Below are 22,010 nucleotides of genomic sequence, written 5' to 3'. Positions count from 1 at the left end.
GCATTGAGTTATAAATAGGATTAACTGGAATAGATGGGTGATTGGATTGAAATGACTTGTTTTGTAAAGTGTCTTGAGTTGACAGTGTTAATTCCCATTTGGTACTGTCAATAAACTAAATTTAATTGAATTACGGTAATCTTAAAAAAGGTAATTATTGCTTTTGAAACAGAGTTCTTATGTTTTAATATTTCAAATATAAAAAAACAAAATTAAATTTTTTTTTCAACAGTTATTAACCACAACAAGTGAAAAAAATTGCTTCTATTCTAATCTCATATTTTTACATTATATGTAGTAAGTCTATCCCAGACCGCTCTATAAGCCGCCGTTTATAATAAAGGCCCTGAGCCTTTATTACCGCTAAAAACAAGAGGGATATTGATTTTCGATTAATGATATTTTACCATAAAATCAGTTTCAGTCTCAGCCCAAACCATTTCTCAGGTTTCGAAAGACTTACTACAGCCAATCAGCGCACATTTCCTGTGACAGCTGCGCCAATCATCACCGTCCACGAGGTACAGTTCTTAGACTGGCTGTCCGACAGAGATTTTCCTGCAACCAATGGGCGGCTGCCATTTGACAGGAAACGTCTGACCCTGGATCCGGCTGGCCAATCAGCGTCCAGGGAAGGCGGAGATTTCCCTGTGATTCTTCCACGTGACCCTCCTCACTAGTTCCCAGGCGGTCGCATCTCGGAGCTTGAGGTGAGTAAAGAAAGCGACAAATTAGCTTTTCTACCGGAAAACACAGAGAATGCGGCTTTTTCCGGATGGGAGCGGATTGATTCTGGATGTGAGGCTGGAGGTAGCGTCCTGTCTGCGGGTTCTGGAGGGTAAACATGGAGCGGAGAGTGGGTCGGAGCGAAGTGGCTAGCTGGGGCTAATTAACCGCAGGTGAACCCGGACCGCCTGCTAGCTTGGTCCAGTGGAGGCTTTTTACCTCAAAATACTCCTACAATGATCCAGAAACGGTTTAATCTCACTAAAAAGCAGCTTTATGAGCCGGATTGGTGTTTAAATGCAGGCTGAAACATCCAGAAAAACCGGAGCTGCTCGGCTGGATGTGCATTGACCTAGCAGGCTTAAACTGGAGTTTAACTTTAAAGATTAAATTAAAATTAAAAAGCTAGAGGCGGCTTTAGGTCACAATGAATTTAAGTCTGTGTAATAAGCAGAATATTTGTTTTCTGTTCATTAATATTCACATAAAGGAGCCTAAAAGTTGAAACCCAGAACAATTTGGTGCAAAATATTATTAGAATAAGTTTAAAATGAAGGCAGCCGGTTTTATGTTCCTCCGTTTACACTGTAAAACTTTATGACCTGTAATAAGGACAATGCTTCATTTAAATGTCAGTTTAGGATAGTTCTACAAACTGCTCAACAAACAGCATTTATTAAGCATTTTAGGTTTTGGTGGTCAAAATAAATGAATGAATTAACTGGTACCAGACATTTCCTAGAGCCAGGAAGCTCAGTTCATCTTACAACTGAAAATGGGAATTAAACTACAAAATGAAGCCAAATAAAAAAAATAAAAATAAAATTTGCCCAAAAACCATTCATCTAACCTGTTTTAAAATGATTATTTTGTTTGTAATAATTAAAAAAATTGGACCTGAAAACCAAATTTTTGTCCTAAAATTTACAGTAATTTCTGCAGTTTTTCAGATATTTGCATAAAACTTTATTATTATTGTTATTATTATTATTATATTCACCCAATGTATACGTTTCAGTAGTAAATAAACCTGGTTTATTTACTACTGGACCTCCATATCTGCGGCCCGTCTATCAGAACCATCATCTGACTAACTGGGTCACAGGAGGCTGGACTTCTCCACCCAATTCTCATCCTGGTCCGTCTCCCAGTTTTCCCAGTTTAACATTGAGGATTTTTCCAGTTTTTCCTCCAGAATGTTTGTCTCCCACTGTTGGAGGACTTCCTGGTTTCTGACCAATCAGAGAGCAGACGGACACGCCCACTCCCAGTAGATTTCTGATTGGTTCTGGACAAACTGGACCTGGAGGTTCTGTTTCAAACATCAGAATTGAAATATTTTCTATTTTTGATTCAACATAAAGTTTAAATTCTGGTCTGTTTGCTGCTTTTCCTCTTTCTGGCTCTGGTCCGGCCCGTTTTCCTGCTCTCTGGTTCTTTTGGGTCAGGTCTTCCTCAGGAAGATAATCTGAGCAGTAAATGGAAAACTTTGTCAGGTTGATGTTTAATCTCTAAACTGTAAATGAGAAATATTCAGACCAACTTTTTGCTCTTTATTCCAAAATAAACAAAATATTATAAATCTTTAAAAATGCAATGTTTTAATAAAACAAACAAAATGTCAGGTTTGGAAACCTAAAACGCTCATAAAACACAGAGGAGACTTGAATGAGTTTTTCTCACGAGGGGGTCAAACAGGAAAGAGTTTCTCAGTTAGAATTTCCTATTTCTCCAAGTCTCTTCCTGTTGTCTTCCTCATTTTATTAAAAAGTGGCGTACCCTAACTACTCGGCCTGAAACCGCCCAAGGGGTGGGGAAAAGTGTAGTTTCAAGCCCACTTCAGTTAACTCAGGTCAAGTCGATGTAAGTAAATAGATCCAACACAAAAATAATAATTTATTGCAGAAAACAGACCAGATGTTTTCTTGAATAAAAGGTTTCATGTCTATTTTGGTTGAATGTTTTTTTGTTTTAGAAAATGTTTTTAATTTAAACTAAACGAGAACATTCTTCAAAAATCTGATGGGAAAAACTTCAGTGATATTAAAATAAAACATGGCCAGAAGGAAAGTTAAATGAGTGAAACGACGAAAATTTGAGGTTTAAATATTAATTTGTAGCTTTAATAAAAACATAAATCAGATGTTTGTTGATATTTTTACCCATAAATGAGAGTAAAACCTGAGGTTCTGATGGTTCTTCTGGACCAGACCGGGTCGATGATCAATCACTTCGTCTTGATTGAGTTTGCTGTGTTTTTATTTTGAAGGCAGGTGTGATGAATTAAATGGAAACGTTTACTGGACACGAAAAGCCGTTTTTCTGGATTTCTCCTCCATGCCGGCTGCAGGGAGCCACTCTGTTTCTGTTCAAACAGAAACCAGTCAGAACCGGTCGGAACCAGTTGGACCTGCTGGGCGACGCGTTAGCCTCAGCTGTCTGAGCTCTGGATCGGATCAGGACTGGATGAGTTCAGCTCCGTCGACCGTCAACAGTGATAAACTATCTCAGGACTAGTTAGAACCAATAAAACACAGTCAGAACCAGTTACATTTAATTAGAACCAATTAGACCCTGTCAGAACCCATAAGGACCAATTGGGGCCAATTGGCATATGTCAGAAACCAGTTAGATCCCAGTTTGGAGCAGGTCCTGCTCTCTTTGACATCAGATTAGCGGAGAAGTCCCGCCTCCCTGGCGCTCTGGATTAGGTGTCTGATTTATCAGCCAATCAGAGCCTGCGGCTGGAATCTCGTTTGGCAGCAGGAAGCTGAGGCGGTTCTGCTTTTACTCTGCCTGAACAGAGCAAGTTGCTGCGGTAACCTTCCTCCAGGAGGGAAACCATGCTCTGCTCGGCAACGAGCTGCTGCTCTGACCCGTCTCTGTTCAGGAACCAGAACCTGGAGTGGTTCTTGTTCTGGTTCAGAGCCAGTTCTGAACTGGTCCAAATGACTCCTCCAGTAGATGACGGATCCATTTCTGTCAAGTTTAGGTGAACTTCCAGGCAGTTCACCTAACTGCCTGGAAGTTAGGTGAACTTCCAGGCACCTAACTTCCATCTGATGACGTTTAAAGTGCAACTCTCTGGTAATCTGACTATAAATCTTCCTGTTCATCTATTTTCTGTATTTTCTGTGTTGATTTTTTTTTTACATTTTCCTGTAAATTTGTTTAATTCTGCTTTATTTGACCTCAAGCTGCCTCAGTGGTGCCCTCTGTAGGCCGAACAGTTGAATCCTCCAGCTAATAAAGGGGCGCCCCTGGTGGCAAAAACATGCCAGAACTGCTGTAGAGCAATTGATGCTGTTGCCATTAAAGTTGCTAAATTTCCTTTTTTTGGGAGGGGGGGAAGTGGCTAAGTTGGCAGAAGAGGTTTTGTACATTTTGCATTATGTACTTTAATAATTTGCTGCACAGTACTTTTATGTATTTTCTGTAAAGTATATTTTTGTTGGTTTGTTTTCTTTTTATAAATATCTTTATCCTACATGCCTCCATGCTGCTGCTATTAAACCTGATTAAATACATTTTTTTTTAAATATCTCTAGTTTAAATATTGCTTGGTTATGTCTGTGGCATCCTACTTTATTCAGCTTCACCAGCTCACTGTTGTAACTATAGTAACAGCAAGCTAGCTGTCAAATCACACGGTTTTGATAGCTAACAGCAGAAATTATTCAGGTGTTTCTAAGTAGGGAGGGCTAAATGTTTACCTCACCGTTATGTTATTTATCACCCAGAGATGCAATTCAGGTGTGTGGCAGAAGGGAAATGCCTAAAACATGCAGGGTAAGGGGTGTGAGGACTGGATTTGAGAAGCACTGGATTAATGGATGAAAAAATGTTACTGAAACTGACGTTAAAACAAAGGATGGAACCCTGAGCTTATTTTCTAGAAGCTTTTTAAAGCAGTCACTGCAGATTACTATTGGCCACGCCCCTCTTACTCTTGGCTCCGCCCACTTTCGAATTGGTCGTTCCTCAGGGGTGGGCTTAGCTTTCCCACCTAATGACTCTAAACACCGGTGTGTGTGTGCAGTAGTCCCACTGGGTGCAATCTCATTAAGGCGGCCCGTCTTGTGGGGCCGGCTGGTCTCCATCGTGACGGACCCCCACCGCTCCTGAGGGGCTGGGTGGTCTCCTTGGCGATGGAGAGCTGCATCATGTTGTGCTTGTCTGCAGACCATGCATCAGAAGGCGCTGCTGTTTGTTCTGCTGGTGGCGGGCCTGCTCTGCGTCAGCCTGGCGCCCACCTGCTGGGCCCAGGACCAGAACCAGGATGAAGACGCGGACGTGGAGGACGACCTGGACCTGGACCTGGCTGGAACTGAGGACGACGACGAGCTGGATGGGGACGAAGAAACCCCGCCCGCACCAAAAGCCCCCGCTGCGCCCAAGGTGGACCGCTGGGTGCTGTTGCCGTGGTTACCGACGGTTTGGACACTTGAGGTCTTTCCAATCAGAACCTAATGTACGTGCGGTTCCTCTGTGTTCAGGTGACCTACAAGGCTCCAGAACCAATGGGGGAACATTTCTTCGCCGAGTCATTTGACCGGGGGACCCTGGACGGGTGAGCGCACACACCTCACCCGGTTCTGTTCTGATCCAGTTGGTTGAACTGGACCGCAAAAGCCGATACAAATAAAGAGGTTTCTCTGGGTGAAGTAGTCATCTTGTGATCGGAAGGCTGTAGGTTCGATTCCAGCTTCCTCCTGCCATATGTCGGCCTGCCCCTGGGCAAGACACTTTACCCCAAGTTGTCTACTGATGTGTGAATGTGTGAGTGTGAATGGGTGAATGTGACTCTCAAAGGTATTATTTGACCACTTAAAGGTATAAAGTGCTTTGAGTGGTCAAAATGATTGGAAATTGGAAAATATAAGCTCAGTCCATTTACCACTTGCCATTCTGGTTGTTGGGTCAAGAGAAGCGACTGGTTCTGATCCAAACTCGATATTTCTTATTGACCCGGTTGATTCTGATCTGGACCTGGTTGGTTCTGATCCGAATCTGGTAGCTCTCCTTGACCCGGTTTATTTTTGGTTCTAGGTGGGTTCTGTCCAAGGCAAAGAAGGATGATGCAGATGAAGAGATCGCAAAGTACGATGGTATGCCTGTTTGTTTCTGGGTTGGAATCGGACCGTTGGTACCAGATGAAACGTTGTCCTCTGATTGGCTGATGGCGATGATGATGATGGTGTTTGGACAGGTAAATGGGCCGTAGAGGAGATGAAGGACACCAAGCTGCCCGGTGATAAAGGTTTGGTCCTGAAGTCCAGAGCCAAACATCACGCCATTTCTGCCCCACTGCTGCGACCTTTCACCTTTGATTCCATGCCCCTCGTCATCCAGTAAGACCCGATCAGAACAAGAGTCGTTGCTCCGTCCAGCCAGAACCTGGTGACAGGTGTTTGTGTCCAGGTACGAGGTGAACTTCCAGTCAGGGATCGACTGTGGCGGCGCCTACGTGAAGCTGCTAAGCGAGACGCCCGGCCTGGACCTGGTCAGTGTCGGGTTCACTGCTGAAGAGACGGCGGTGGTGGCAGCGGTCCAAATGGGTTTCAGTCTCATTGAGCTCTCTGTCCCTGCAGGACCAATTTGTGGACAAGACGGCGTACACCATCATGTTCGGACCCGATAAGTGCGGAGAAGATTACAAGCTGCACTTCATCTTCAGGCACAAAAACCCCAAAACCGGCCAGTACGAGGAGAAGCACGCCAAGAAACCCGACGCCGACCTGCGGTCCTACTTCACCGACAAGAAGACGCACCTGTACACCCTGGGTACGCCACCTTACACACACACACACACACACACAAAAACATATACACACTCCTCTCTCATTGCACTTGTGTGGACTTGATTTGACAGGGTGTCTTTGTGTCCTTATAAAGTTTTAAATTCTTAAATGTAAAACTTTAAATTCTTGACAATATAGACAATAATCTATATTATCTTTAACATTAAAGGCATACAGATTCTTGTATCTGTATCTTTTATACAGATACAAGAATCTGTATGCCTTTAATTCAGAGGCATGCAGATTCATTTTCTTCAGTCACATAGACGGAAACGCCCACAAATATACAAAATACATAAAAAACAAAATTCACACAGACAAGAAATATCTACCATAAATTCCGGACTATAAGCCGCTACATTTTTCTCATGCTTCGAACGCTGTGGCCTATACTAAGGTGCAGCTAATGCGTTTCTTTTTTTTTTTTAAACCAGTAAAAACATTTTGCCTTGTAACAGCACACCATCTAGTTGTCAGAGGTCCAATGAAATTGTACAAAAATTAAGAGCACTTTCACAAATCAAAACTACAATTTCAAAAACCCTCACATGTAATATCTTAAGTATCGCACGTTACAACGTGGCACACTTGCAGCTTAAAATCTGGTGCACTCTACACAAGTGCAAAATTTATTTTCTTTCCAAAATTAGAACATGCAGTTTTTAATCAGGTGTGCTCTGTAGTCCAGAATTTACGGTATTCACAAACACAGAACTGTACACAAGAATATTGCATTTAAGACGTGTATCCATCTGAAATAAAAAAAATAATGTAGATTTTTTTGTATAGTTCTGTCTTGATACAGGTCTTAAATTTAATTAATAATTTGTGAAATTAAACATTTTACAAATTCTTAATCTTGAATTTGTGAAATGTTCATGTGTGTGGACATGGCAAAATGTCCTCACAATGTTGGAGGTTAAGTGTGAGTCTTCATGAGTTAGCTAAACAAGTATACACACACACACACAGAGTTCTGAGAGTGTAACTGTGCTCTAACGCCCCCCAGTGGTGAATGCCGACAACAGCTTTGAGGTTCTGGTGGATCAGACCGTGGTGAACAGCGGCAACCTGCTGAAGGACATGACGCCCCCCGTCAACCCCCCTGCTGAGATTGAGGACCCTGACGACCACAAACCGGAGGACTGGGACGAGAGGCCAAAGATCCAGGACCCCGACGCCGTGAAACCTGAAGACTGGTCAGAATCTGCTGTTGCTTCACCTTTTCTTTTTAGAAAACCATGCACAGTTACCATGGTTACATTGGCTAAAATTAATTACGTAAAGCAGATCTAGTTAACTTGCTCATCCAGGGTCCTTAAAGCTCATCATTTAGTTTGATAAGCTTTGTTTCTGTTTGGACACTACATGGGTCCTGACAAAATACATAGACAATCTTCATGTTCATCATGAAATTATACATGTGCAGCACAGTGTCATCAGCATAAAAGAGATTTTCTGATAAGGACACTTATTCTGGGGGGAAAACTAAGATCCGAGTCCAGATCTCTGAGACACAAGCCCGGATTTTAGTGCAGACTTACCTGGTGAAAGATGCTTTGTATTTTTGTGAAAGAATAAGGTCAGAATGCCTTAATTTTATCACTGGCCAGAGGATTTTGGTGGTGCTGTTGAAAAAACATCTGATTTGTTCTGGCAAATGTCCATCATGAATGCTTGATTATTATTGGTTCTTACACATTGGGGTGGAGCATCAGTGAGGGATTTCTCACGATGGCGGACAACAGAATGAATGACAGTGGAGCGCATGACGAAAGAAAAAGAAAAGCGCGACCGAGAGGTGATGAAGAAAATATCCAAGCTAACAGGGTTTTTTAAAACCCATATTGGACATGGAACTGATCCATCGTCCCTCTCCGCTTCTCAAGACGTTAGCCTTGCTAACAGCAGTTCTATGGTATGCCAGAACCTGGATCTCTGACTGATCCATTGCCGGGGAGTCAGAGGCGGCGGAAGGTGAACTTCTTCACTGGTCACAGCGATGACCACCCTCACAGTACTGATCCTGCGCTTTGGGTAAAAACTGTGTGAGCTTACTGGACTGAGCAAGAAGCAGGGAATGTGGATGTTAATTTTAAAGCATCGGAACATCTTTACAAACATCAGAAACGATTCTTCTCCAGATCGCGTTTTGAAAGCCAGCTCCAAGCGGTGAGTACATCCAAACACAGGCCGAGTTATCCTCCATCCACCGTGGCTGGGTTTTGTATTTTAAATGATGCTAAAAGTCTGATGCTGTGAAATGGATTTCTGTGAGTGGAAAAAAGCAGCACAACGATTCAAAGAGAAAGAAAACAGCTAAAGTCAGAAAAATAAAGCGACTGCTCTGCTCAATGCGAAGTTAAAAAAGCGGAGCTAGCTTTAGCCTCCAGCTAGCAGCGGCGGGAGGAACCGTCCTAATCATAAGGTGAAGGGCCGACTGTACAAATTAACTCTAGTGCGTCCCGCCCTGCCCTGACACGCAGCTAAAATCCAGGTTTGGCTCTCAGAGGGGAAATAACCTGACTGTCTGAACTTGATAAGGAAATAAACCTGATAATTACAGAGAAAGATACAGTTGATACAAACTGAAAGAGGGAGAGAGAAACAGATAAAGATATAGATGAAGAAGGATCAATAAATAGAGGATGGATAGAGAACATTGTCCAGTTTTTCTTCCTTAGGAATGTTCTGTTGAATAGACATATTCAAGATGTTCAACTATTTCTTTAACAACTTCTAAGTATTTTTTGTTTGTAGTGATGGTCTTTGCATTCATTAAAGGTGCACCAGTTGAAATTTTCTGGCCGATCACATATCTTTACAAATCTGACTTGCTGAAATTCTTTTGTATGTGTGTTCAAAATATAGCAAAAAAATATAGCAACTGTATAACAATCATGGAGTAACTATTGTAAACCTGCATGTAGAGATGACCTGGTGGTTGGGTCTGTCCATCAGCCTCTCATGGTGGACAGTGGCTGATTTTTGTTTCTTTGTAGGTAGATAAGGTTTGTGATATATAAATATATATATATATATAACAGTGATTAAGTAGGGTCTGCACCTTTTCTCATGCCCAGGGGCCCACACCATCCTAAGTCCGGCCCTGCTGAGACATACCAGGAAGTAAGATTTACTTTGCGTACCAAGAGTCCTGAAGAAAATAAAATCAACGCAGAAGAGAGTTGATCTAAGCCAAGTCCCACAGGCAGGAATAAGGCTGTTAGCTAAGCTAGCCGTGTGAACCAGCATAGCTTCGTTAGCCGTTGCTCATGATGTTTCTTCTTAGGGACGAGGACGCTCCTGCTCAGATTCCTGATGAAGATGCCGTGAAACCGGACGGCTGGTTGGACGATGAGGCCGAGTACATCGGGGACCCCGATGCCATCAAACCCGACGACTGGTGAGTCACCATGGCAACCTAAACCACCGACAGTCCTCCCCGTTTGGCAGCTGTGACAGTTCCGTCTCCTGCAGGGATGAGGACATGGACGGAGAATGGGAGGCACCCCAGGTCCCCAACCCCGCCTGCGAGAGCGCCCCCGGCTGCGGCCCCTGGAAACGGCCAATGATCGACAACCCCAGTTACAAGGGCAAGTGGAAGCCCCCCATGGTGGACAACCCCAACTACCAGGTGGGTTCTGATACTCTGAGACGGGCTCGGTCCGGTTCCTGTACTTGGGTTCTGACCGTGTTTCCGGGTTTTTTAGTGCGCCATATTACTGTGAAAATCTTATCAGCTATGAATATCAGCACTTTTCAAGATGGCTCCGTGTTGAGCCTTTTAAACCTTTTACCATAAAATGCTCCTTATTTTCATGACTTGGATGACCTTTATGTCACATTGTATGTTTTTGGATTTGGCCATCCTAGTCAAAAAGTAATAATATTTAGCAAAATCACAAACTGACAACGTTGCTGTTAGCGATCATCACACCAGTCCCCAACTCGAAGGAGAAGATGTGGCGCAAAGGTCAGCGCTAGTTTCTTATAGTTTTATACATTTACCAGTTAAGCATTAGCTTCTGCTAATGTTCTTACATATTTAGCAGTTTAGCGTTGGCTTCTGCTCGTTTCTTTTATGTGTTTACAGTTTAACACTAGCAGAGGTAAGATTCTTGTTTAGCAAAGGTAGCGAAGATAACTTTTTGGTTAGCAGTGTCCAAAAGTGGCAACAGCTACTGCTGATTTTAGTGCAAACATATATTCTCTATTACAATCATGGCAGCCATTTTGAAAAATGTACAGCAGGACAAGGAAACACAAGGTCAAGAAAATATGTTACATATTTACGGTTCAACATACGTAGGCTATGATCTGACACCAAACACATTTATCCAATTGTTGATTTTAGTTCAAAAATAACTTTTCCATGGCAGCCATCTTAAAAAAAAAAAATCAAAATAATATCCACAAATCTGATATTTGCTGATCCAATTACATCTGATTTAACACAAAAAGTCTTAATCTGTGACCAATATTGGCAATTTTAATGCAAAAATAAATTTTCCTTGTTGACCCTGGCGGCCATCTTGACTTTCATTAATGAACGGTAGTTTTTCAACAAAGCTAGTCACTCAAAATATCTGTGCTAAGTTCGGGTTCTTGTATCTGCATGTGGAATATTGTTCTGAAATATTAAATCTGCTGCTCTGTCAGGGGATCTGGAAGCCGAGGAAGATTCCCAACCCGGATTACTTCGAGGACCTGCAGCCGTTCAAGATGACACCGTTCAGCGCCCTGGGACTCGAGCTCTGGTCCATGACCTCTGACATCTTCTTCGACGACTTCTTCATCACCAACGACCGCAACACGGCCGAGCGCTGGGCCGCCGACAGCTGGGGGCTGAAGAAGGCAGCAGAGGGCGCTGCTGAGGTGAGTCCATGAAGAACAAATCTGGAAACATGTCTGCTGGACGATGCTGTCATTGTTCAGATTGAATCATTCACTGATTGACTGATTCATTTGTTCATGACGAGAATCTTTAGGTCCTTTTTCTCCCTCCTGTTGTTTAACTCTGGATGAAGCAGAAATAAACGCGCCTTAGTTCTGCAGAATCTCTTTGGTTTGTTTTTCTCCTTTAGATCAGAGGAAACGACCTGATGCTGAATCGTTCACATTCCAGTAAACATCTGACCTACAGCAAAGCTGTTAAATTATTCACACCCCTAAAACTTTCTAATCTGCATCACAGTCCATCCACAGACTTCATGTGTTTTATTGGGATTTCATGTGACGGAGAAACACAACTTTAAAGTGGAGAGAAAATTATTCATGGCTTTCAAGCTGTTTACAGATTTTAAAAATCTGAAAAGTGTGGCATGTTTTTATATCCAACAGTTCTCGGTAGAATCGACTCTGGCCGCAGATCTCCTGCGGATCAGTTTTCATTTCACAGACTCTCAGGTGTATTAAGCTCTGACTTTGACTAGGCCATTCTAAAACACATGTTTTTGTTTTCCACTTCTCTCCTGTTGGTCACATAAAGTCCTGCAGAGTTTCTGGAAGTTTTAATGAAACTGCTTCATGGGGTTTTGCTGATAAATGCAGAAACTTAAGGGTCCTTCAGACCGGGCCCTGCTGGGGCATAAAGACAGGAATGTGTGTGAATTAAGTGGATGCTTGTTTGATTCTCAGCCGGGTCTGGCAGCCCAGATGCTAACCGCTGCAGAGGAGCGACCCTGGCTCTGGATCGTCTACGTCCTCACTGTGGCTCTTCCTCTCGTCCTCATCATCGTCTTCTGCTGCACGGGCAAGGTACCACACACACACACACACACACACACACACAAAACCTCCAACTTCCTGTGTGATCCTTCACTTCTCTGGAGGAAGGAAAGATGGGAGGATTTCTCCAAAGCTTCAGGCTGTTATTTTAACCAATCATCTTCTAGCAGGCTGGATCCTGCAGCTCTTTGATGATGATGATGATGATTACGAAGCACTGCAGTAGCACACCTTCAGTTTATTTATTTGCTGTTTATACTTGAAATGTTTCCCTGAAATTGGAGCTTATAATCTCATTGTGCATCACTACAGACACGTTGCGTGTTGTTGTTTACATCCGGAAATTTTGTGCACAAAGCAGGAGGGCAAATAGTCTCTACTTTTAGTTTCCATCCGTGGCGGCGCTGCCGGTAGAACCGCTAACAAGATAAAACCTGGAGATGAAGGGATTATTAATCCAGTGCAGAGCGCCACAGCAAAGGGAAAAATGACGCAGAAACCCATTAAAACATAACTTCAAACTGCTGGATTCGTTTTTCCTCGCTCTGTGTCGGCTACGCTACACGCAGACTCATTGCCATAGCAACCGACTAAAAACAACGCCACTAATGTTTCAGGATTCAGCACCAAAAAACACTCAAACATTTTCCACACAAAGAGCAGAACATTCAGTCGGTTATAGTTTTATGCTTTCAGGCTTGATGTTTATTTGTGATTATTAATAAGTGATCGCTGTGGTAGGTTAGCTACCACTGTTAATAGCTAACCTAGCGCAGCAGTGGTTGATTAGCTCATCTAAACACTTGCTCTACTGATGATCTGTCAGAGTTGGTGTTTAGATCACCTTATTTTTTATTTGTTTTTGTTTTTTTTGTTTGTTTTTTTACTGAACCGAAACACCCAATTCTGCAGCAGATCTACATGTTGAGGTTGTCACAGTCAAGCTAGCATAGCATAGCTCACCTACTTCTCTCTCCCTTATTGTTTTTTGTAATGTTGACAATTTCTAGCAAAGTACTATCTTTTTCTTTTTATATCAGACGCACATTTAAGATTTAGAGCGTCATGTTGACAGCTGAAACCAAAGCTAGCCATTGTTGGCTAGCAGCTTTTTTGTGACGTCACACTGCAACGTGTCTGTAGTGGCATTCTGATTTGTGATGATGATGATGATGATGGTGGGTGTCCACAGAGCTCCTCTGGGTCGGCTCAGGACTCGCTGAGTCTCACCAGCTTACAGGAAGAGCTGAAGGGAGCCGGATGCCTCCAGCCGGTGACTCTTCCTCTTCCTCCTAGCCTAGCTTGTTGTGGCGTAGCTGTAGTGCTGATGAAGAGCGGCTTAGAGACAGCTCTTCCTGATGAAAATTCATGAATCTGTTTTCTGCAGGAGAAGAAGACGACTCCGGCAGCCGAATACAAGAAGACAGACGAACCTCAGCCTGACGTGAAGGAGGAAGAGGAGGACGAGGAGGAAGAGGATAAGGCTGAGGAGGCGAAGAGCAGACCAGGTGGGTTAGCTCTCTCACTGACCCGGTTCTGTTCGTCCCCCAGTTCTGGTTCTGTAACCGTTTGGTTTATTTTCCTCCAGCTGCAGAGGACAAGAATGATGAAGAAGAGGCTGCTGCTGAGGAAGAGGAGGGAGAGAAGGAGGCCACGACAGAAGAGGTGAGGAAGAACTGCGTTCATGTTGAATGGGTTCTGGTGTGATAAAACCAGGATGAACCGCCGCATTCAGTCTGAAACCTTCTGGTTTAACGCCAGGCCTGATGGAGGTGGATCTGGCCCGTAGCATCACTAATTACACTGTAACCCTCAACCTGGAGCTGTTGCCGGGCAGATTAGCTGAGGTCCAGTTTAGCGTCGGGCTTTAATCTGGAAGATGTTTCTGTCTGCTGGTTTGGAGCAAATCCACCAGGAAACTCAGAACAAGATCTAATCTGTGTCAACGTGAGGCTGGAATAAACGGGAAGTGGAAAGATGATATTTTTTATGAAGTTTAGGTTTTTTGGGTTTTTTTGCTGTTTATATCAATATTTTCCAACTCAATAATTAAAAATGTGCCTAAAGCAAAAACTTTGATGGAAACCCGGCTGACAGTTTCCCTCCTGGGTTCTGGTTCTGAGATTAAAAAAATACTTCGATGCAAGGAAGTGACTCTGTGGGACCAACACATTTTGGAAATATTCCAGTAATTTGGGGTAAAAACTGTATATAAAACTTTTACTTTATTTTCCAGTTAAATATAGTGAAATAATTTAAATGCTGATTTTGTTCTGATCCACAGAAAGAAGACGATATTCTGCGTAGATCTCCCAGGAGCAGGAGGCTCAGAAAGGACTGATGGCTCTGAACCCTGACCTCCTGACCTTTCTCCCTCCCCCTCGTCTTCCTCCTCCTCTTCCTCCTTCCTGAGGCCACGAAGCCTGAACGGATCCAGTAAAAGCAGCGAAGCCAACAGAAATTTGATGACGATTCCAGCTCGATCCGGTTTTGGACGTTTTGTTTTAGAGCTTAACAGAGATTCACTGCATCATTCCGACCTGCAGGGGGCAACGCTCTGTCTGCTCCTCCAATCAGCAGACTGTTGACAGGAAGACGGTCGCCCCACTGGACTGGATGGGCGGCTGACCAACTGGCCCACAGATAACCAACTACTAACCGCTAACTGTAGCACTTCAGTGTTAGCCTGTTAGCTGCCTAATAAAGCCAGAGCTTAGTGGCTGGAGGAGGCTTAAACTGGGAACACTCCGACTTTTCTCCACGTCTGTTGTCCTGTCGGCGCTAGAGCGCTAGCTGTCTGTTAGCTTCTTCCTGAAACACTGTCTGCCGTCGGTGGGTCAGACAGGAAACACCTGGATGTTTGGCTCACCTGCCTCCTCCAGCTCAGCACCACAGAGGCTCCGCCCCCTTTCTATAACACTTTAAATTAATAACTGATTAAATAATCATGATAAAATGTCAATAATATATCATTAATTTTTAAAAATTGGAAATAAATGCAGCAAGGATTAAATATTGACCTATATGTGCCTCAATTAAATGTATTATTTCATGTTCGTGCTCTGAAGCGCATCATGACTTCACTTACACTGTCGATTTTACCCATCACACTCAATGGGCGGGATTATGGAAGCTGGGACCCTGATGTCTGATTGGCTGCTGCAGTCAAGTAAACAACTTCCCAGTTAGCTCTGACTCAGCTTGAAATTTCACTATAATTGTGGAAATGATTTTACTAACAATTAAATTGTTTATTTACTTATTACAAACTCTGGGTGAACAACTCCCGCCCCATATGTGTAGTTTGGTCTGAGATATCGTTAATACGTTCGCCACAGACCATTAGCTGCTGTTAGCTACCAGGCTAACGGTGATCCTGCCAGACCACAGTCAGCTCTGCTGAATTTATCAGCAATATTTCAAAGCACAGAAGTAGAGGCTGCAGTTTCTCCTCCAGGGTTTGTAGTAAATAAATTTCAATTTATTTAAGTTATTTACAAAATATTGACCTCAGAGTCGCAGTTAACTGGGCAGGCGTCTTGACTTGCTGTTTGAAGGAGCCAATCAGATGTCAGTTTGCCTTATTCCCGCCCAATGCGTTTGTTTATTGATGTGCTTCAGCACAGGAACATGAAATAATTTATTAAATCATGAAATCTAGTTTGTGAAATCAAATCATCCACATATAATTGAGGTACATATAGTTCTACATTTAATAAATTATGCATTTCAAGTTTTGACGTATTTAAATGTCAGAACCTCAGGTGTCCTGTCCTGCAGTTTCAGCTGACTACCAGAGGTGGTGCTAAAGTCTCCGTTGTTGCTCCTGAGCTTCCTGTTGATTTCATCATGACGTCACACATGACCTCTGTTTCATCCAATCACTGCACAGCTTGAAATAAAAATAAAACCAAATGAGAAAAATCCTGATAATCTGTCAGAAACGATAAAGTCCTGCTCTGTAATTGTTCCCTTAAAGGAATCATTTTCAGCGGGGTTCTGTGAAGTAGCTCTTGGTAGACAGTATGCGACCTGCAGCAGATGAATTAGCCTGAGCTGGCAGACGTTTTATTGGTAATTCCTGTGCAGTTGAACTGGATTTAATGATTTTTTTACAAAGCGTCTCCTCTCTGACTCCTCTTTGCTTTTGCTTAAACTCTGAGGGACAATAGTTTCTGATGTTTTCTAACAGGTTTTTTTTTGTAGAAGTTTAAATATTTTGAAGTCCCAGAGGTCGTCCCCAGTCTTCAGGCTTATATAGGAATCATGGAGCAAATGTCTAAAAATGTTTTAATTTCACTTTTTTTTTGGTCAAACTTTTGTTTTTGTGTTTAGAATATGTTCTTTTCTTGTTAAAAGATGTAAAAATCAGGATTTTCTTGAGGTTGTTCAGGTGAGGGGCAGTTCACAGCCAAACAGTTTCTCACTGGGGGTTTCTCAAGTCCTTTGTGAACGCCCGCTGGGATTGGCCGGTCTGTGGGTTGATCTGGACAGTGAGTTTGGGGGCTGACCGTGCTCTGTCTGTGAGCTGAACACTGTATCTGCTGCGTTTTTACTTCCTCTGGCGGTTTGAAGCGACCGGCTGCAGAAAGCCTGGCTGTGAATGAAACACTGTGATGAGGGGCCTGATGTCGATGAAGCAAATGTTTGTTTTGATGAATAAAAAAGGATCAATGGAAACTGACTCAACGACTGCAGTTTGTTTATTCAGAGCTGGAAAGAGTACTAAAGTAATCAAGTAAAAAATACCATTCATTTGATAAGTAGTGGAGGGCCAGTATCACCAATACTGATATATATTTTTGGTTAATAAATTAAACTTCTGATCTTTATTGTTTTTTTTTGTTTTTTTTGTTTTTTGTTTTAATTATTTAGTTACAATCTCGGATACATTTTGATGAAATTTATAGGTTTTGACAAAATATTTTATATAAACATTTAAAAAAAACTGCATTCCTTAATAAAGTAAAAAAAAAAGATTTAAGAGCAAAAGAGAACCTATGATACAAAAATATAATAAAATTTCAAGACCGAATCTGAAACTAAAGTATTGATCTGATACTGATATCAAGTTCTTGTCGATATTATTAATATTTTGGATCAATTTGCCCTCCTCCATTCGAGACAGTTTTACTTAAATACAAATAGTGTAGCATTTTTCTCAAATGTAAACAATTACAATTTATTTTAAAAGTTGTTTATTAGCAGGAGAAAGTTCTTATGGGTTTTCACAAAGGAAAAAGAATACTGTTCTCAGTTTTTAAACAAGCACATTTATAAATAATAATGAATATTTGGGAATTGTATATAATTTTAAAGAAATAATTAACCAATATTTTTCCATAGTGACATTTTCTGCTTTAGTATTTCAAAAATTTTCCAACATTGATGAGATTTCTGCTAATTCAAGTCTGACAAGTAAATTTAATTTAAAATTAGATCAGATCAGTTGCGCTCTGATTGGCTCTGCTGTTCGTCTGACGTCGACTGGCAATACTCGCCTCTGATTGGTTACTCTTAGCTGTCCGTGAGCTTTGAGGCGATGTCCGTTTTTCATTGGCTGCTTCGGCTGTCAGTCAACAGTGAGGCGGGAGCAGGAACATTCCTCACTGATGGAAGAAAAGAGAAAGTTTCCAAGATGGCCGGACAGAGCTGCCTGTTCGCAGGGAAACAATAGAAGCAGGGAGGAGGGACGCGGTTAGCCTGTGCTGTGGCTCGCTCTGAATCTCTCATTCCCCGACTCGGGCTCGGTCATAGAGAAGGAGGAATATCCGCTGCGGTGATTCGAAGTCACTTAAAGTATGAGGATTTATTTAAATGTTTCAGGCCCGTCGACCTATAACACAGCGGCTAACGGCTACAGGGAGGCGGAGGATCAGCTGCTGTTCGCCGGACAGATGCTTTAGGGAGAGCGGACTGCTACATTTTCACAGTAAGTGTGATAAACCTTAAATTTTAAAATACAGTATTTAGAAAAGTGAAAGCCGTAGATTTAATCATTCTATGAAATTGTTGTTTTAGAAGTTATAAGTTTGATTCACAGTTAGCTCACCATGGCGAAGTTGGCATCCGGTTGGTCGATTGAATAAAAGGCTAGTTCACAGTTTTAAAGGAATCCGGTATACTTTTAGTTGCATCTAGTTTAGAATTAACACTACATTTAAAGGCCAAACCTGAATAAAGCCTTACTGTATTCATTAAAAAACAGATTGTGTAATTTATAAAACGTTTCTGGTGTTTATAAAAAGAGAGTAATAAGCTATTTGAAGCTCTTTTAATCATATTAGATTGGATCCTGCTTTAAGCCCACTGTCTTTAAGTCTTGAAGTGGCTTAGTATGAACTAAATTATTCTACACTGAAAGACATTTTACTTAAAACTATTTTTATTATCCATCAAGATTTGTTTTATTTGGGTGAGTTTACACAGTTGAATAAAATTTTCTTTAAATACAGATAGTTTTAAACCGTTGGCTTAAAACTATTTGTGGTAATTAAGTCCAGATCCGGTCACTGTATGTTCTGGATTTCGACCTGTTAATGTATTAAGATTGTCAAAGAGTCCCTAAAAACTGTGAAGTAGTCCTTTACTTGAATCGGAAGTCAACTTCAGCGTCCTAGCTCCTATTCGCTAAACAAAGCTAACTCCCGACTCAAAATAAAAGTTTGGGCTAAGTTGGAGAGCAGTAATGCCGCTCCCAGCGGGTGGAAAACCACCTCCAATACAGAACCCGGCGTCCGGGCCGAGGCCGCTGGTTCCCGGGTCTCAAACACACCGAGTTTGTGTGAGTTTTCCGAATATTTGGCTCTGATTTAGAGTGCAGGAATGTGCTAAGTTTCAGTAGCTGGTCGGGAGTTAGTTTGGTGTTTGTTTTGGAGATGTTTTTATCCAGAAAGCAGCAGGTTTTAGATACCATTAAAGCGACTGTGGCTCCAGTAGCTCAGCCAGTTAAATGAGCTGATGTTTAGCAACTGAAATGAGGAGGCTGAACGGTATTTTACCCAGAAACCTTACTTTTCCTCTCCGGCAGTGAGTGCCGCTGCGACTGAAGGCCGTTAGAGACAAAGGTCGCCTCCATGGAGCCAGCACAGGAGTCTTTGTAAAGGGCCAGGGGGGTGTATAGACGCCCAGAGTGACAGAGAGCCATAATCTGCATTTTATGGACGAAACCTGAGGCGGGAGTTCACTGCAGGTCTTTATTGATGATGGCGGATTTTGTTACACCGCGACACAGCGCGGTGATGGAGCGGCTCCGCCGGAGGATCGAACTCTTCCGGCAGCATCACAACAACTGCGAAACCCGCTACGACGGCGCCACGCCGGAGCGGCTGGAGCTGGACCGGCAGCACACCATCAGCCTGCACCAGCGGCTGCTGCAGAACAAGGCCAAGCGGGCCAGCAAGCACCGGCAGCCGCAGCCCAGCGCGGAGCAGGACGCCCAGCGGGCGCCGGGTGTCGGCGCGGAGGGCGGCGGGACGGCGGCGGAGCAGAGCCGGAACACAACCCGGCAGGTGGTGAGTCCGATTCACACGCTGCATGGGCACTACGGGGGAAGGTAATCACACCCTCAGAGAGCCGGGCCAGAGCTCGGTTCTGGTTCCTTTAAATCAGGGGTTAAAAGTCAGAGGAAGTCTTACTGGGATGGGACTGGTGTCTACTGACAGCATCACAGGAAACTGGACCACTCTGACATCACACCATACTGGTTCTGATTATTGTTATGTGCTGGATTATCAATCAATTAAACAATCAATTGAGGCAGTTTGAAGAGCTTTGCATCACAAAAACATAGTCATAAAAATGTCATACAGTCACCAACCAGAAACCAACGTTACATTTCGTCATTACACATCAGCCATGTTGGTCTTTGAACCAGAAGCAGCTCCAAGCAGCTGGATTTCACTCTAAGTCACATGTGTCAAACTCAGGGCCCGGGGGCCAAATCTGGCCCGCTGTAGCTTTTTATGTGGCCCTCTATGCTCCAAATTATGTCAATTAGTACCTGAAGTTTTTTTTTTTAATCTGCAAAATTCACACAAAATCGACAGATCGCCACATTGTTTTTTCTGATTTTACTGTAGATTTTTCTCAAAATTGATCAATGACATTGGGTTTTTGATAAATTCGATAAGGTGATCAATAAAAAGTTACATTAATGCAAATATTGTAAAAATCCTTACAAATATTTATAAATTAGCACCACAACATCTGTGTTTTTGATTTCAAAAAACACAAAAACAATCACACAATCCTGGAGGACTGATCAGTGTGGAAAGATGTTCAATATTATATAAGAAACACTTATTGAAAACTGAAACAAACAGCTACTTATTAACAGTTTAATGGGTTTTATCAATGCATTGTGGCACAACCGGCCCTTTAAGAACATTCAGATTTTTGATTTGGCCCAAAATGAAACTGAGTTTGACGCTGTAAGTTGAGAAACGGCTGCTGCAAGTGAACTGAATGGTTGGTGAACTGAATGGTTGGTGAACTGAATCGTTCGTCCTCATTGCTGAGGACGAAAATGTTCGATCCATTTTCCTGGATTGGACTCATTTTCAGTCTCTTTGGTGTGACGACCTTAAAAACGGGTTCACCATGGCAACGTTCACCAGCAGGTCCTGATACTCAGTTCTGATTAATTTTGCAGAAATCTTTTTCTTTTTTTTTCTGCGTTGTCGTTTCTGCTACTAATTCAGTCTGACAGCAACCAGACTTCTGCATGAACGGTTTCTGACCCCAAAGCAACAGAAGAACATAGCCGACCCCTAGCAGCGCTCAGTTCAGGCAGTAAAGATGGCCGCCGCGGATTGTTTTGGGTGGAAACGTCTGATTTGTGGCATTTCCTGCTACAAACATATCAGATCCACCCAGAGACTCGTTACCAGGTCCTCCGCCTCCTCTTCCTCCTCTTCCTCCTCCTCAGTCAGAGCAGACCATAGTTCATTAGCAAGATCTAAACTCCAGTTCAGAAACTGATTTTAATCGATTTATTACTTTGTTTCTGCAGGAGCTGCATATGAAAACGACTCTTTATTTACCAACGAGAAAACAATAAAAACCGTCCAATGACTTCAGGAAAGTGACTCAAAAATACTCCAAACTGTCTGAATGTGTTTTTATGGAAAGTTTCTGTTAATATCTGATCAAAGTTTATGAAGAAAAATATATAAAACTTGAGATCTCAGACATTAACATACATGAAAAAACTTTATATTGCAGCAGAAAAACCACCACAAGAGAGCATGAATTTATTTTTCCATTGATCACTTCAATACTAAAATTATTAAAAACATTGATGGAAACATGACTAATAATCGCTTCCTCTGTTTAAGGGATGGAAGCTCATGTTGAAGTGATTTCAATTCATTTTTTGCTGTAAATGTTTTTGAGTATAAAACTTCCTGATGATGAAACTAAAGGAATCTGAATCCGTCCAGCGCTGAGATGTCCCACATTCCTCAAACGCTTCATGTTTGTAGCTCAGCAGCCTTCCAGCTCCGGCCGACTCTGAATGTTTTCTGAATCATTTTCCTATTGTACTAAATTTAAAATGTATTTTTCACCAGTTTAATTAATTAAATATAAATAATTTATTTGCATGTTTTAACCTTTTTCTATTATTTTAGCATTAGATTATTCTGATAATCCAGATAAATTCAGACTTATAGTCATTATTATTATTAATCAATTAGAGATGTGCCGATCGGTTTTTCCCTGCCGATACCGATACCGATCACATAATTATTA

At 42.3% G+C, this 22,010-nt stretch overlaps 2 protein-coding genes across 4 annotated transcripts in view; both read left to right on the top strand.

The window, feature by feature from the left end:
• The first annotated feature begins 602 nt into the window (after positions 1–602).
• canx (calnexin) lies at positions 603–16,941 on the top strand. 3 transcript variants are annotated; one of them, XM_007542282.2, is made up of 16 exons: positions 603–710; positions 4,909–5,124; positions 5,223–5,296; positions 5,776–5,834; positions 5,936–6,077; positions 6,148–6,229; positions 6,318–6,510; positions 7,537–7,726; positions 9,820–9,933; positions 10,008–10,164; positions 11,190–11,405; positions 12,168–12,287; positions 13,450–13,530; positions 13,645–13,765; positions 13,846–13,922; positions 14,542–16,941. In XM_007542282.2, exons 2-16 carry the CDS (start codon positions 4,912–4,914, stop codon positions 14,596–14,598), a joined length of 1,896 nt encoding a protein of 631 aa, XP_007542344.1. In that variant the 5' UTR covers positions 603–710; positions 4,909–4,911; the 3' UTR covers positions 14,599–16,941. The 3 variants fall into 3 exon arrangements, with proteins under 3 accessions (XP_007542344.1, XP_007542343.1, XP_007542345.1); XM_007542281.2 differs by lacking the exon at positions 603–710 and adding an exon at positions 745–810; XM_007542283.2 differs by lacking the exons at positions 603–710; positions 13,450–13,530 and adding an exon at positions 745–810.
• Positions 16,942–17,818: 877 nt separating this feature from the next.
• maml1 (mastermind-like transcriptional coactivator 1) overlaps positions 17,819–22,010 on the top strand; it is an 11,210-nt gene continuing 7,018 nt past the window's right edge. Inside the window, 3 exon segments of the mRNA XM_016666176.1 lie at positions 17,819–18,189; positions 19,288–19,812; positions 21,125–21,185. Coding sequence (XP_016521662.1) covers positions 19,460–19,812; positions 21,125–21,185 — 414 coding nt within the window. The 5' untranslated portion in view covers positions 17,819–18,189; positions 19,288–19,459.

Source organism: Poecilia formosa, unplaced genomic scaffold (assembly GCF_000485575.1).
Source record: "Poecilia formosa unplaced genomic scaffold, Poecilia_formosa-5.1.2 Scaffold674, whole genome shotgun sequence".
NCBI lineage: Eukaryota > Metazoa > Chordata > Actinopteri > Cyprinodontiformes > Poeciliidae > Poecilia > Poecilia formosa.
The sequence above is the reverse complement of the archived record's forward strand: the minus strand, read 5'-3'. Positions and strand labels throughout refer to the sequence as shown.

Coding starts and splice junctions, on each gene's coding strand:
- canx (XM_007542281.2), top strand. CDS start 760: ATGCGGCTTTTTCCGGATGGGAGCGGATTGATTCTGGATGTGAGGCTG. Junction 811..4,908: donor TTCTGGATGTGAGGCTGGAG/GTAGCGTCCTGT, acceptor GCTTGTCTGCAG/ACCATGCATCAGAAGGCGCT. Junction 5,835..5,935: donor AGAGATCGCAAAGTACGATG/GTATGCCTGTTT, acceptor GTGTTTGGACAG/GTAAATGGGCCGTAGAGGAG.